The sequence below is a fragment of the Bos javanicus genome, chromosome 10, assembly GCF_032452875.1.
Source record: "Bos javanicus breed banteng chromosome 10, ARS-OSU_banteng_1.0, whole genome shotgun sequence".
In the NCBI taxonomy this organism is placed as follows: domain Eukaryota; kingdom Metazoa; phylum Chordata; class Mammalia; order Artiodactyla; family Bovidae; genus Bos; species Bos javanicus.
In genome coordinates this window covers 61,745,994-61,762,133 of record NC_083877.1, presented here as the reverse complement: position 1 = coordinate 61,762,133, position 16,140 = coordinate 61,745,994, and the positions used below count along the sequence as shown (strand labels likewise).

The 16,140-nt window shown below is 35.8% G+C and overlaps 1 protein-coding gene across 2 annotated transcripts in view; it reads right to left on the bottom strand.

Annotated features, from left to right (window-relative positions):
• MYEF2 (myelin expression factor 2) overlaps nt 1-13,554 on the bottom strand; it is a 40,007-nt gene extending 26,453 nt beyond the window's left edge. The window contains exons 1-7 of one of the 2 annotated variants that reach the window (XM_061428858.1): nt 13,225-13,554; nt 7,463-7,671; nt 6,176-6,228; nt 4,994-5,001; nt 4,798-4,891; nt 1,310-1,501; nt 484-637 (exon numbers count right to left, since the gene is read on the bottom strand). In XM_061428858.1, coding sequence (XP_061284842.1) covers nt 484-637; nt 1,310-1,501; nt 4,798-4,891; nt 4,994-5,001; nt 6,176-6,228; nt 7,463-7,671; nt 13,225-13,385 — 871 coding nt within the window. In that variant the 5' untranslated portion in view covers nt 13,386-13,554. The remainder of the gene's footprint in view (nt 1-483; nt 638-1,309; nt 1,502-4,797; nt 4,892-4,993; nt 5,002-6,175; nt 6,229-7,462; nt 7,672-13,224) is intronic. The other variant, XM_061428859.1, reaches the window with a different exon arrangement.
• Between the last annotated feature and the right edge of the window lie 2,586 nt (nt 13,555-16,140).

Sequence of the window (16,140 nt, the reverse complement as noted above, 5' to 3'; positions counted from 1 at the left end):
CATCTTTAATAATCACATTTAGCATCAAACTACCCCTAATATTTTAATCAACATCTTTTAATATTTTACTTATTTGTATTAGTCTCTTCCACATACTCAAAAAAAGCTTCAATTCTTTGCTTTATAGTTTTATTTTATAAATAAAATATATTTTAATCCAACCACTGAGAAAAGAAAACTAACTAGGCATCATTTAAAGTGACTATGTTAATGTTCAATGAGATACATTACTGTCGACAACATGTATACAATTAGTTGTAGTAGGAAGAGAAAGTAGGAAAAAGTTAATACTAGGGCTGTATAATATGGCTAATTCAAGTTTTAAGAGTGACTTTAGTACTTGGACATAATAAAGGTTTTATGCACTGGAGACAAAATTCTAATACACATTTCTAAGTAAGGCAACCTTAAATTCCATGATCCCCACAAAATGGTATCAAACTTCAACCTTATTAAACAATGCTCAAGTATAAATCAGGATACAAATTGCTTGAACTGCTTCAATTGCTTGTTCAAAAGTGACTGTGCCCATTCCTCTGCTCTTGCCATCTTTGTCTTCTTTAATATCTGCCCGCTTTACAGTTCCAGCTATGCTGAACACTTCCTTTAGCTTCTTCCAACCAACTTTGAAGTCAAGCTTAATATAAAATCATATAAAGTTACATACCTATTAACCCCTCTCCCCACTTAATACAAATCATTTCCAAATTCTCAAAAATATAAAGAATTCTAATTCTTGTAAAACAGTGTATCAACAGTATCAAATAGAAACATCTTAAGTTGTTAAAGATCAGTAAGCTACATCTATGTTGTTCCTTACCCTTATTTTTTTCAATTCTCAAAAACAGCCTCTCAGTGCTGCTCAGTCCTGTTTTGTACATTTGAAACTTTCACATCTATTTTTACTGACAGAAATTCAGATTTTAGAAAGTATGATTGATATCACTGACTTTCAAAAGCTTAAGACAAACCAACGACAACATGCACATTCACAAATATCAAATCTAAAGAAAGAAATCCACTTACCAATATGACTAAAATTACATTCAATAATAGTACATAATATCAAGAACTGTTTGTTTATAAATTCCACAGTTCTATTTTTAAAAATCCTAAATACTTGTGTTTATACTCTAACCTTGTATTTATGGACTCAAATTGGGTTTGAGTTTATGATAATTACTGTTTGGCTTACTTTAGTTAAAAACAAGCAAAATGTTTTATAAACCTGTACCCCATTCATCTAACAATCTCATGATTAAAACTAAATATCTGAATGGCAAAATTTTAGAATAAAGCTTAAACTTACATTAGCAACAAAAATTGTGGAACCAAGTCTACCAGCCTGCAAATTACTGATAACCTCAGGAGGAATGTTTGGATTATTGAGAATGGAAGGTGGTAAATTCATCAATCCCGATCCCATATCGGGTACATGTCCTCCTGGAAATGATCCTCCCGTTCGTTGCAATGCCCTACGAGCATTTTCTCCATCAGGATCCTATAACACACAGTGAATGTTAAATGCCACTATATACATCAGTAAATCTGTACCACTAAAATAACAACTTCAAATTCTACAGCAGCTATCCAAACTGCTCAAATTACTGGCCCTCTTGAAGAGTGAGCTTTTTCTCATCCAGAGAATCCAGTCTCATAAAAACCTGTGGACAGACAAAAGATTTCAGTCTCCAGGGATGTCAATTAAATACCTCTTTCCAATCACTAAAGTCACTTAAGAACTTGAAATTAGTTTAATTTTGTCCTCACACAGGTATACAAATATATGGCACATACACATACAAATAACTCAAAGAGACAAATACTTACTGTGACTCTTTCCTTTTCAAAATGCAGGGATGAATTCTCACCACTATACACCCAAAGCAATGTCAAATTCATATTACCTCAAAGCTTTCAATAGCAGAACAAACTATTACAAAACCCAGAAATACTTGGGTAGAGGGGAACTGTTACAATCTGCAAATTTTATTCCTGAACAAAAGAGAATTATATACACGTTCCAACCTCAAAAATGATTATAATTTGAGATGGAGAGAAGAAGATAAAGAAAGGCTAAGTACCAAGTAAAGAATGGTACTAAACATTGTTTGGTTTTGTTTTCTTTAGTTCATTAACTTTTAAGAGAAACATTCTGCCTTTAAACAAAACTAAAAAAAGGCAAGCTTAAACATACTCCTCACTTATCTCAGTAGAGTACAAAATACAAAAACCACATAAACACCCAGACTACTACTATCTGCAATACCAAATGATTACGATACACGTAACCATCTACATTCTACTCTGCTGGTCCTGGTCAGGGAATTCTAATGAAAAGAAAGCTGGGTGACTTTAATAAGGAAGCCTAGAAAGCCTTCCTAGCCTTTCTAGGAAGGCTAAGAGAATAGAAGGTGAAGTGAATGTAAGAATAAAGGTATTCTGGCATTCAATGTATTCCATCATGATGAAGAAATAAAAAAGCAAAGAAATGTTCTGAAGAATGCTACATAACTTTTTACGTTAATAAATAAATGTTTCAGGCCTAAGGTTTCAAAAACTTGCACAAATACAAAACTGAGGATAGTGGTTACCCATGGTGGAAGGAGGAGGAAATAGCAGGGGAGATGCTTCATGAGCCATTAAGATAGTCGGTTTCTCCTTAACATCTTAATATTAATAAAGCATATTGTTATATTTTTATGTATGATATACATATAAACCCATATACACACAAAATCACACACATATATACCATAAAACATATATAAAACACAACTTATGTAAAACCACCTACTACAGCATGGTTTTTAGTCCTCCGTTCCCATTAGGTGTCAGTCTGTCTGTCACTGTCTACTATTGCTATGAGAGAGCCTATAATTTTATAACTGCTACTAAGCATATTTAAGTAAATTTAAAAATGTAATTCTAATATCTGTTAATGAACATTGGAAATATACTTTTCCCTAGACTCAAACTAGTATTTCTCAGCAATGATCCTCGCCACCCATGTGAAAATCAGATAATTTCAAGAAAGGAACCTTTAGAGATAATAATCCAGAAAAGTTAATTGAATAAAGAACACCTTATCATTTAGCTCGGCCAACTCAATCATTCTTCTCTTTAGGAAGTTAAAAATAAGAAGTATTCTATATCACCTTGGATCACATAAATCTGTTATAGGGTCTCTGAAATATTACCAAGATCTACAATGTGCTAAAACTTAAAAGAACACAAACAGAATGGGCTTTGTTCCCAGTTAAAAAAATAACAAAACAAACACAGAACCTATAATACTTGTGTGTTTTTTTTGGCCCCACTGTGAGGTTTGTGAGATCTTAGTTCCTGGACCAGGCACTGAACCCCAGCCTTTGGCAGTGAGAACACAGAGTCCTAACCACTGGACCACCTGAGAATTCCCTGTAATACTTGTCTTTTGAAGAGGAATAGGAAACATCATAAAAAAAGCAAGTCATAATTCTCAAAATTATAATTTCCTAAATGGAGGTTGTTCTACAAATGTTACTTCCTTATGGGAAATTATTAGGGTATCAACACATTTCTGACAAATTGGTCCTGGCTTATGCATGAAAATTATTTAATACCAAATAAATGGCACAGCTTATTAGAGTCTAAACTTCCTCTACCAATTTTCTACTTCTCAGTCAAAATACTAACAACAACAAAAACGAAAAACCCCTACGCTCAAACAGAATTAAAGAAACTCAGAAGGTGACTCCAATAAAGAGATAGGGGATACTTTTATTTGCTGGCAGCATGGCCTTTAATTTTAAACTATTATTCATCTCATTTCCAGGAACACAAGACCAAGGACCAAGTTACACTCCCACCTTGTGCAGCAATAACAACAGTCAAAATTATTATTACAGTTAACTCGTCACACAGCTAGAAAATGATAGAGCTGGGACTCAAACCAATACCATAATACATTAAATTGTGACTGACAGTACTGTTCCACAATGATTTGTATCCATGTTGGTGGAAACTCTTCAGCATCATAAAGTCATACCTTCTGTTGTTTCTTATTACAGACTTTAAAAAGGATATACGCCTAAGTGGTGTGTGATCAAACTATCCAGGTAAGATTAACAATATGAACTAAAGAGAGATATGAAAATGACTTCTCTTCAAGCTAGCCATTTCCAAGGTGAATTTAACAGCTAACTGTAAACAGTTTTTCATTTTATCTTCTGATCATTCTTCTGTCAACAGATTTACACTGCTTCACACAAAGTGAATATCTTCATTTTAGGGGAGGCATCTAAACATGCATTTATATAAGTTCTGGTTATATAGTTCACTAATAGATTTATAACTTTTCTTAAATTTTAATCAGAGATAGTTTCAGGTTAAACTTATTAAAAGTGAGTATCAATTTTATTTAAATCTATAAGGTATTTGAATCACTAAGTAAACTTTATCAACTACAAGAATATCTACAATATTTTTCAAATCTGACAACACAATCTGAAAACTGAAAGCGTTTATACCAAAGTCAGCATTGTCCTCTTTAAATTTCTGAACCCTGTAATTTTTACGAATCATACACCTCTGCTTATAATAATTTGTGACAAATCAAATACATAGGATATTGCTTAAAAGCAAATATGAAACCACATACAAGCAAAACTGTTATCAATTATATAACACTTTAATAAAGCATCTATGCTTTAAAAAAAGTTGTAATCAGATAAATAACATTACCAGATGAAAATCCAAAGAAGCCATGTCCTTTTATTCAAGTGTTTAAATTATTTTAAATACAATAAATCTTACCTCCTTAATATTCAACGGTCTTCCACTAAGATCATATTTGTTCATTGTCTCTAGTGCTTTCTTGACAAATTCTTCATCTTTGAATTCAACCACACTTAATGGGAAAAAAATTTATAGGAAATGTTTATGTACTAAGATTTTTTTCCAATCATAAATTTAAATTTCACTTAAGATACTAAAAAAAAAAAATTCTTACCCACAACCCTACATCCAGGTAGATTTGTCAATATATGCAAAAGAAAAAAAAGTTTTGGATCAGTAGATGAAGTTAATGATAGATTCTAACATTTAAATCATTAAAGCAATTGATAATACAATCACTCTGTTTTTTACACCTCCAGAATATAACAGGCAAATGACCGCAAATTTCCTATAAATTTTTAGATCTATCCATTTAGGATTGTAGAATCTAGCATCTAAGAAGCACATTTTTACTTTTAGATGTCTGTTCTTTAAAACTAAAGCAATGTCATTGCACAAATTCAATCAAGGAAATAACTGAAGGCTCTCAAATACCTATCCTTACATTGTTATGTGTGTTTTTCAAAGATGTATGGTATACAAATCATTTTAATGTAAATTTTCCAATTTTACTTTTACAAAGTTCTCAAAGAAAACTGGCTACACACAATTTAATAACATCCAGTTGTAACTATGTTTTAAAAAATTTATCTAAAGAAACAAAGTAGTAGAATCATTTTTTTAAATAGTTCCTTGTCATTATTATTATTCAAAGTGCCCTTTGAATGTGATTACAGAAGTTTTATTTCTCATGCACCCAACTGGTTTTTGCTAATATAATTAAACATTGTTAAAAAGCTTTCCATTATATTCAATACGTTGCTTTTGTTGCTAAAAATAAAAATCTATCAACCAATTCCTTCTCTGTCAATTTAATCATCAATGTTTTTATATTCATCCAATTGGTCAGAGCACTGCCTTTTCTGTAGTCCTATAAGCTACCAAAGTAAGCTCTTTAGTGCAAGTTTCAAACATACATTCTGAAATAACACCTTTAAGCTATAGGCCTCTCATGGAACTCTGAGGAAATATTATCAATTCAGTGACTTTTAAAATATCCTTGAAGACATCAGAACACAACAAAAAAAAATCCTATATTAAAATCTATTGGCTAAGAAGCATTACCTTAGAGCATTAGAAAAGTGAATGCCCTTTATGAGCATTTTCAAAACCCACCTCTTCAAGGCAGCTAGTTTGGTTTGTGTGTCAGACTTGCTAGTATAAAGCCTCAAATCTTTCATAATAGAGTAAAACAAAATGAAACTTAAGTTTCCAAAAACTGGTACAAGTATTATACAAAAATTAAACTGCTGAGGAACTTTTAAACCTCAAGCAGATTATTGCCCACAGCACTTACCCTTGATTTTCCTTCCGCATCCTTAAAGAGCTCCACGTATGTAACCTCACCAACTACATAAGACATACAAAAGGAAGATACCAAGAAACAATACATTTAAACACCAGTATCTTGCTTTACTGCACACCTGTGCACAACTCTACAGAAAAGCACCTATTATTCACCAACAATCAAAACCAGACCAACATACCTCCTGTCAATGGCTATGTAAATTTAACTAATTTTCAGAAATGTACATCATCCACATTCTCTAAAAAAGCTAACAACCATATTAACCTAATTCATGCTACAGATCATATTTTGGCCAGCATGATATAGTTGGTGAACAAATGCACATATACATACAAAAGGTCCCTTAGCCTATCATATTAAAAACATCAACATTAGCACTTTTCAAATAACTTTGGTCGCCTACACACAACAGCTGTTTTAAGGTGACTTTCTACCTGAATGTCTTCAAATCATGTTTGCCGTCAGTAAACTAAATTTACAAGTCATGCTTCACAGCAAGCCACACACTTTCTAAATAAAGTCAGTGAATAAAACCAATCAAATAGTTGTCACCTTACAACAGATACACCAATGCAAAAAAAATTTTTTTATTTATTAGATCAGCCTCAAAACCAAGTACATAGTTTGCATGACTATTGAAACTCAATTTTTCAAGAGATAACAAAACTAACTTTTACAAGATCAAGTATTAAAATGATTTTTCCCCAAAACAAACCATATATATAAAATGAAGGTTTTCAGGTTATTCTGAAAACAAAACTGCAACAGCAGTAACGCAATTTTAATATAGAACTGCAGAGACAGCATCATGGCATTCATGACAATGCAAACAAAATGAATTCCACAGCCAGATTCCAGACTCCACCAAGTAATAACAAAACAGCTTTTGGAAAAAGAAATAATCAGACCTTATTATTCATACTTTAACACACTAAATGTATTGCTTACCTAATGCAATAGTCCTTTAAAAAATCTATAAAAACTTCAACTAGACAAAGCAATCACTTTAACAAAATTCTTGGTGGCATGCATATGTTGGCTCGCTCCTTCCCCACTAACATGGCAAAAAAAAAAAAAAACTTCATTTATCCATACTACCTTGTAATGAAATTGTACCAAGTGAAAGAAGAGGAAAAGATTAATTTATGTGTCAAGAAATAAACAAAAATCAATTTTTTGAGTCTGTGTGGCTAAGAGGAATGAAAAACGTTTCCTTATCTCCCTCCCCATTCTAAATGAAGATCATCCAACAATGAGTTTATCAAAAATAGTTACCTTTTTCTCTCATTAGATCTTTAATAGCTTGCCATTTCATGTCATATGGAATGTTGCTAATAAAAACTCTGTTACGATTTGGACCCTTCTTTTCTCCAGTGCCTGAATTCTTATCTTTTGAATAAGGATGGAATCTATTGGCCTTCTTATTCCCTGTAGATTTTTCTTTTAATTCAGATTTCTCTTCTTTGACTGATTCATCATTCTCCCTGTGAATTAAAAACAAAACAGAACAACAAAAAGAAAACCTCAGTGGTGCTTCCAATAGTGGAAGTCTATGTTAAAATAAGTATTTCACATTTATCACTTCACAAAATTCTCCCCTAAGTTAGACCTAAGGAAAGCAGCTGGAGACTCAACTACTGCCTTTGAAATTATCCAATCAATGTCTTTTCAAAGCAATGATTTTAGCATATTACCAGAGTTCTCATTTAACAACCCTTCTTGTTTCCATATTAAATAGCTGTAGCATTCAAACAAACCCAGTTTTTCCCATACTACTTAATAAATGTTGTTAGAACCTAACAAGAGGGGGAAATGGGTGATTTTATTCTTAGATTATTTATTCTTAGATTAAAACTGCCACCATTAATGGAGAATTAACTGTCTGGGCCTCATTCAGAACTCTAAAAACTTAATTTACAAAATGACACACTGAAAAAGTTCGTATCTTAAAGGTTAACAGTTTCCTCCCAGAATTTTTCTCCTCCATTGCTTAAAAACATAATCAAAACACAGTTATATCTATACACTCCCCATATGACTCTCATAATTTTTGTCTCTTGCCAGTTTTGACCAACCTGATAAGGTATCCTATTATTTTCGTGTTCAGTATTCCTGTTTTAACCTACAAATTAGGATAGGGTATTTCAGAGAAGCGAGCCATTTTTATTAAGAGTAATATCTATAATAAGTGGGATGGGATGGAGGAGAGAAGCAGTACTTAAATGCAACATGAACCAGAAATATATAAATCTACTTTTTAATGAGGCCCTAACTGGAAAAACACTTAAAAGACTGTAATCACATTTCAATTACATGATGCTATTCACCAAACATCTGTAACATATAAGTAAACAAAGTAAATCCTAAAGATAAAAATTTGGATATACATTTTTAAAATGTAATTTACTTTTCAAAAGCAATCTTTAACAGAAGTAACAATAGATTTCTTTTAAGCCACCAATTACCCTACTGAATTTAAATTTAATTAAAACTTCAATTTGAAAGCAATTTTTCACAAACACATACTAAGAAAAATCTCTGAGAATGATGCCCTAGGTTTCCTGGATTATTCTGACAACCAATCAGGCTTCATAATCCAGGCTCCATATTATCTCGTAAGCCAAGCAACTGTGTGATTTATACACTGCAGTACTTCACACAGCTCTAATTGTAGTCACTTGTTCTACAATACATCGAACTTTTCGGGTAGCTGTTTTTCTGGGCAGGAAACAACCTAGCCATGAGTACAGTATGTAAAATGCTAGAGAACAAAAACCATCTGCAATGATATCAGCAGTATCTAGCATGGTAACACGTGCTTGACAAATGTTCATTTTTGAACGAATAGTTCAAAATAGAAACCATACTCATCTGAGCACAGATGATGCCACTGTCTGCCAGAAAAACTGCTAAAATCAAGGAAGACACATGAGGGCCAAATATGCTTTGCCACCTCTTCAGACCTCTTTCCCTCATTAGAAATGGCATGCCTGGAAGTAATCTCCTCAACTGTACTCTACCAAGTACCCACCTGTCTAAACAGAGTGGCACTCCTGTAAATGGCAGCAAGCAGTCAAAAGCCACAGAGGACTTTTCTGTTTCCTGGGTACATCAGATACAAGAACAAATCCTTCTTTCCATCCCCCAAAGAACCTATTGACATAGTCTGAATTCAATATTTTTAAAGTAAGTCTCTGTTCAGGTGAGCAGACAGCTATACAGTCCCTATCCAAATACCCCTTCCCCTGCCATTTTCTTCTTAGGTGAAACCAACTATGAAAATTGCACAAAGTTCTGAAGTATGTTCTTTTATTCTTACATGGATGTTGTAAAGTTACAACAATCTGACAACTCCACTAAAAAGCAACAATGTAGGATCATTATCATTAATTCCTTCAGTAGTAATAATAATATAATCCCTTGAGTAGTAAAGCCTTCCCTGACATTTGGTAAAGAATTTGCCTGCAATGCAGGAGACCCGGGTTTGATTCCTGGATAGGGAGGATCCCCTGGAGAAGGGATAGGCAACCCACTTCAGTATTCTTGGGTTTCCCTGGTGGCTCAGATGGTAAAGAATCTGCCTGCAATGCGAGAGACCTGGGTTCAATCCCTGGGTTGGGAAGATCCCCTGGAGAAGGGAAAGGCTACCCACTTCAGTAGAGTCAGACTCTAGTGACTTTCACTTTTGAGTAGTAAAGGATATGCTCTTTACTGCTCAAGGGATTACCAGGATCTTCTAAGTTTTTCCCAATTAGTGGCATCTTAAAGATACTGCTAAACTGCTCATCTACAATGCACAAATAAAGATTACTATGGAAGGTAAGATCAGTGTAGTTGCTAAAGGTATGGTCTGATTGTTAAGAAGTGAACTATAATAATAGGGGAAGGGTGAGAGGAACATTCAAGAGGGAGAGGATATGCGTATACTTTTGGTGGATTCATGCTGTTGCATCACAGAAACCAATGAAACACTCTAAAATAAAAATAAATTTTAAAAAAGAAACTGAACTATAATTACTCAATTTCTGAACTCATTTCTATGTCATAAATACACTATGGGAAAGTCAGTAAAGATACATGTGAAAACTCTTGAGGGAATCAAAATATTGGCACTATATTCAGAATTCCATGTAATAATCCCCAAACTATTCATCTAAGCAATCTCCCTTCTAATGTATTTGAAATGCTGTGATGATTCTATGTTACAAAAACATTATCTATTCTTGACTGAATTATGTCTACCCAAATAACTTAACTTTCTGAAAAATCAGTATCCAACATCAAATGAGGACCTAGTTTTAATATATGATTTTGAAAGCATAACACTATGAGATCCAAAATTAAGCCCAGTTCCATTCTTTACTCCTAATATGATAAAAACACTATTCTACTTCAAACACTACACCTTGCACCAATGCTTAGTATTTTATACAAGCATCATAATGTAACTCTCAATCTCCATATGCTCCAAGTTGTTAGTCACACATGAATAATGAAGCATTATAACAACACTGCTATTTTTCCTCGCATTCACTTAAGAAAAGGAGAGCTAGTATACCATTTTGGCATAAAGAAAAAGACTAGACCGAGGGAAACATCTTTAATTTCTTGTCAAAAGATATGAACATGCCAAATAAATCCTCTGTATATGAGTTTCATGATCATATGAAAGCTCACTTTGGCATTTCTTAAATGTTTACCGGGCGTTTTTAAGTACAAAGAGGAGTAAGACATAGCTGATGCCGACATAGCTGCCTCCGTGCTCAATCACTATGGACTAGCCTCAGTAAAAATCATTTCAGTCTTGATGACAAAGAGCACTCTGTTCACCTCTAAGCAACATACATTTTAAGGCAATATGTGGCCATTTTTATCAGTGCTACAAGTTCTTATCATTAAGAATATATGGTGAATCAACTCAAGGTTTATGTGTTGGGTTGTTGACTACTTCAGTTGGTGCCCAGAGTCAAAAAAAAAGGTTGTGAGGCTGATGTAGGTAAATGTCTCCAGTTATTTAGTATGAGTGACCCATGCCTGTGTGCTCACTCACTCAGTGTCTGATTCTTTTTGATCCTATGGACTGTATGTAGCCCATTAGGCTCCTCTGTCCATGTGGTTTTCCAGAAAAGAATACTGGAGTGAGTTGCCATTTCCTCCTCCAGGAGATCTTCCCAACCCAAGGATTAAACACACCCAGGTCTCCTGCATTGGTAAGCAGATTCTTTGCCACCGAGCCACCTAGGAAGTCCAAGTGATCCATGATGGTCTGTCGTATGTTCTTAAGGAACAGACAGTACAAGAAACCCCTGATAGTAAACTGGTTTCTTACACAACTGGGAAAAGAGGCAGGGAGAAAGATGAATTATAAGCAATATGAAAAGAATTTGCATCTGTATTTACTGGTAACATTTCTTCACCTTGTATTTACCTCTGCTTCAGTAAGAAGTGAAAGTGATTCTTTTCCCACTTCTCACTTCTGTCTATCTACACCCCCATAGGACTTTAAAAGGGATTAGAGACTTTTAGATCTCATGGAAGTTCAGATACCAGCTTTATCTGTACCAAGACTATTATACTAATCATACCCAAGTACAGTAGGGCTTCTCTCCATATTTCAAGGTTGTACTTTTTGATAAGGAGGTGGCAGGTCCATATTTAGATAAAACAAAGTACTTCTTATTTCTCATTCCACAGTTTTTCACTTATATTTATGACGCCAAATCCCTGAAAGCCCACAGTTTGGCACGAAGGGTAGAAAATGCTTCATTCACTCTTTTGGTCTTCAGTTACTAAGTGCACCAGGTTCCACCTAGGAATAAACTCCACTAGGAGATAGGTCAAATCTCCTATACCCAGATCTCTGTTTTTTCTAGAAGATACTGCCCATCCTATTCAAATCCAATTGAGAGCAAGAGTACGTAACAGAGCTGGGAGACCTACTTTATTTCATCTGCAATCAACCCTTAGACTGGTCCAGGTCTTACATAGTGTTCCAAACATTCTTATACAAAAGAAAAGTAAGAACCTTTATCTTCCCTACTTTAGTGTGAACATTATCTTCACTACTTTCTAGTAAATTTAGTGTTTTCACAAAATTATTAACATACTTTCAATTTCAGGTTTAAAGAGCTGGGCATGTGCAGATGAAATTTCTGACTTCATATTCCTTCTATATAACAAGAACAAAGGGAAGCACAGCATTTCCTTTTAACTGGAAATTATTATGACTCGAACCGACTACATTCTTCATCGGCACTGATGACAGCTGCAATGTTTTAAGTAGTGGGTTTCCTTCAACTAAAAAATGATCTTATTTTACCAAAATTAAGATCCTACCATTCCGCATTGAGTTTTTTTTTAAAAAGCCTGTGTGGCTGACAAACATGGGGAAGCGGTAGGGAAAGGGGTGGAGCAAGGCACCACGCACCGTTCCCTTTTTAAAGTACCTCTCAGCAATTCAAGGATAACACAATGGATTCGGTCTCACAGCACAGTACTAAACTTCCTCTTAGTATACAGATCAGTTAAGAAATGAATACACACTTTAGAAAACAACAGTGAACTTATACAGCTCAGAATGAGGCCGGGAAGATTGTGGGGGGCGGGGTGCGGGTATTCCTTTTACAAACGTTCTCGGCGGTTAAGAGGCAATGTCCGATGATGTCATCCCTAGTTACTCCCTAGTGATGAACACTAACTATTGGCCTTTAAAGGGGGGGACCATTTTCCTGCAAATCGTGGCGACCGCCGAGTTCTGCGTAAGGGTTCTCCAACCGAAGTCCGGGAAGAGGGGGTGACTCGCGGTCTTGGGTCAGTAGCAGGGGAGGGTAGCCCCCAGGCCCGCATCCGGGTTCCCCCGGTTCGGTGCGGGCGGGGAGGGCCCGGGAGAGGGCCGACTGCACCTGCACCAACCCGCCGCCCACGGCCCGGGGACGGCTATCCTCCGCCAAGGCTCAGCCCCGGCTTCGACACCCCCCGCCCCCAGGTCGATCTCCCGCCCCACACCTCATCCCGGTCCCCTGAGGAAAAGACAATACATTTTAACGCCATTGGAGCTGCTGCTGTGCTGCGGAGGCTGCTTCTCCTGCTCGGGCGGGTGAGGTTCTCGCCGGGGCTCGCCCGGCGGCTCCGAGGGCTGCCGATGCGGGCTGTCGTCGCCAGCGGCCCTAAGCACCTCGGGCTTGTCGGCGTCAGCCATCCCGCCGCCACGGCCTCCGCCTCCGCCGCCTGCGCTGAGGGGCTCCGAGCGCGACAATGGCGGCGGCCGGCAAAGCGGTAACGGATCCCGATTTGAAAAGGCCCCGAGCGCTCAGTTGCCCGGATCTCGCGAGAACCAGTCAGGGCTGGGAGACTGGGAGATGGTGTGAGCTGGTAGAGGGGAGGGAGTGGGAGTGCGCGGGGAGGGGAGTAGAAGGATGGGTTGGTGGCGTGTGTAAGCCACCATGGCCGTAGACGGTCCTGCTCCTACCCAAGGAGGGCTTGATTTGTCCTGAAGCCCGTGGTAGGGGAGTGTTCTGAGCCCCAGCCCCTTCAGTCCTGTGGCACCCAGAGGGGTTTTCACTAACAAAAGTCGGCTCTGGGTGTTAGAAGTCCCTAGGGCTCTGAAACCTAGACTATTCTAATCATTTCCTGTAGGGGCAATTTAAATTAGAGAAGCACACACCGCTTAGTATCTTTAAAAACGTCTGCTAATCTTCAGACTCCCCTTAGAAATCCTTTGAATAATGCAAATAAATCACCTGCTACTTCAGTGCCTAGGCACCCTGTGGACATTCAATAAATAGTCATTGATGACTGGTTGCAATTCACCAGAAAGAATGGCTTTGAATTCCTTTGAGTTCTGGTTGTTCTAGAGAATAAGGCAAAAAGAAGACTCAAGTTTTTAATTCTCCAGGCAGCAATCAATGAGGAGAATCTATACTTTTCATAAGAAACCTACTAGACAGCCAATAATGAACATTTGGGGTTTTGGTTGTGTTTATTATAAGCTGATGGAAATTCTATTTGAAGCAGTTACAGGCTCTCAAACAAATTTAATTACTGTATGGAGTTTTAAAATACAGTCATAGATTTTTTCCCCCCAAGTATGAAAAAGAAACTCATTAAACTTAATCAACTTCTAACTTGGGAGTACCATAATAATATTTCACATTGAAATAACCTTTTTCAGCTGAAAAGTTCAAAGACCTTACCAAACCTTTCTTTTCATAAAGAGGCAAACATGTATGATTTACATGCTTTGCTAAATATCATGCACACATTAGCGGTAAAGCTGTAGTCAGAAACTAATACTCAAGTAATACATAATTTCCTCAATTACCCCCGTTTCCTTGACATTTCAATGTGTAGGGGTTTTTTCCTTCAACTAAAAAATACCATTAAGCAGCCAATCCTATGCCAGAAGAGTTACTTCATCAAACGCACACACATAAAAATCAGAACAATTTTAATTCTATGGGTACACTTGGTAAAATACTACTGTTTAGGGTGCCACTGACATTGTTTCAAAAACACAACACAGGCTGTTGTTACTGCATGAATTGTTTCTCCTCAGTCAGTTCTCCAAGATTTAGTATTTGGAGTAGCAGAAGTCATTGGATTTTTGACACACAAAAACACTGGGTTAAAACCCCTGCTCTGCCACTGTCTGCCTGTAACTCCTTGGACAAGTCACTTAACTTTTCAATCTTTCCGTAATAAATAAGGATAATAATACCTACCTAGCAAGATTAAGATGAGGATTAAAAGAAAGAACTTTATGTAGGGCAAATTGCTATATGAATATAAAGTAGTATTACAATTCCCTATCTCTCCAGGCTGAGCAGGGTTTTATCAAAGAAAAGTCAAGTGGTTTTCATAGAACTGAATTGTAAATACTTTCAAAACATCCATCACTCTCTGTTATTCTTTGGCTGTTACTGAATTTAAGATGAAAACAAACCTGCAGTCTCTTGTATAGTATATTCTTGCAAAATCTCAAAAAATTCAATTTAATATTTTTTAAGAGGCCTTTATTCTTAAAACAGAGTAGTAAGTACATGAGGAATACAAAAATAGATACAGCCTATTCCCTATTAGGGGAGAACACTTATAAAAAGCACTATTTGAGTGCTATAATTGAGACAAATATGAAGTATAATTAAAAATTTATTTACAAAATCAGGACTCTGGCTTGCATACTGTAGTGTGCTAATTAAAATGTTTCATTAAAATATTTATCTTGATTACTGAGCTTTTTGGCATCCTTTAAATGATGTACCTAAGACATGTACCTCCCTTACTGTAATTTAACTCTAGTCCTGATAAATGCATAAATGGCAGAGGTTGATTTCTATAGGGAGATCTGTTAGAACTTTATATAAGAGCTGAATCTCAAAAGATGGAGAGAACTGGGGCAGCTTCTGAAGAGAAAATGTTGAATAACTACTATTCCATCTGACTGCTCTATAGATTGATCTTTCCTCCCTCACTAGCTATTATATTGTACTTACCTTAGCAAAACGTGAAAAAAAAATTTAAAAACACATTTGCTAACATACTACTGCTACATTCCATTTCTAATTTTCCTTCCACACTTATTTTTTTAAGTCCATATACACATACTGAAAAATCTTGAGTAATGATTTAACTTTTACCTTCTCATACTACAAAATTCATCCTTTGCAATGGCACAAAATGCATTACTGATGCAACCTCACATAACTACCTAGTTTTATCTCTCACAAATTGAAATGTATTTGTGATAGAGTGGCAGAAAGAGAGAGGGGGAGATGGAGGGAGATTGAAGAAAGAACCATTATATTACACATACCTGGAAATCTAATACTAAAATTCCAAAATATTTTCAACTAATAATTTGTGTATCATTTAGGAATTGTATTGTTAGTAACAGAAACTAGAAATAATAGTATCTTAAACAAGATAAAATTTATTACTCTTTTAAGTAAAAATAG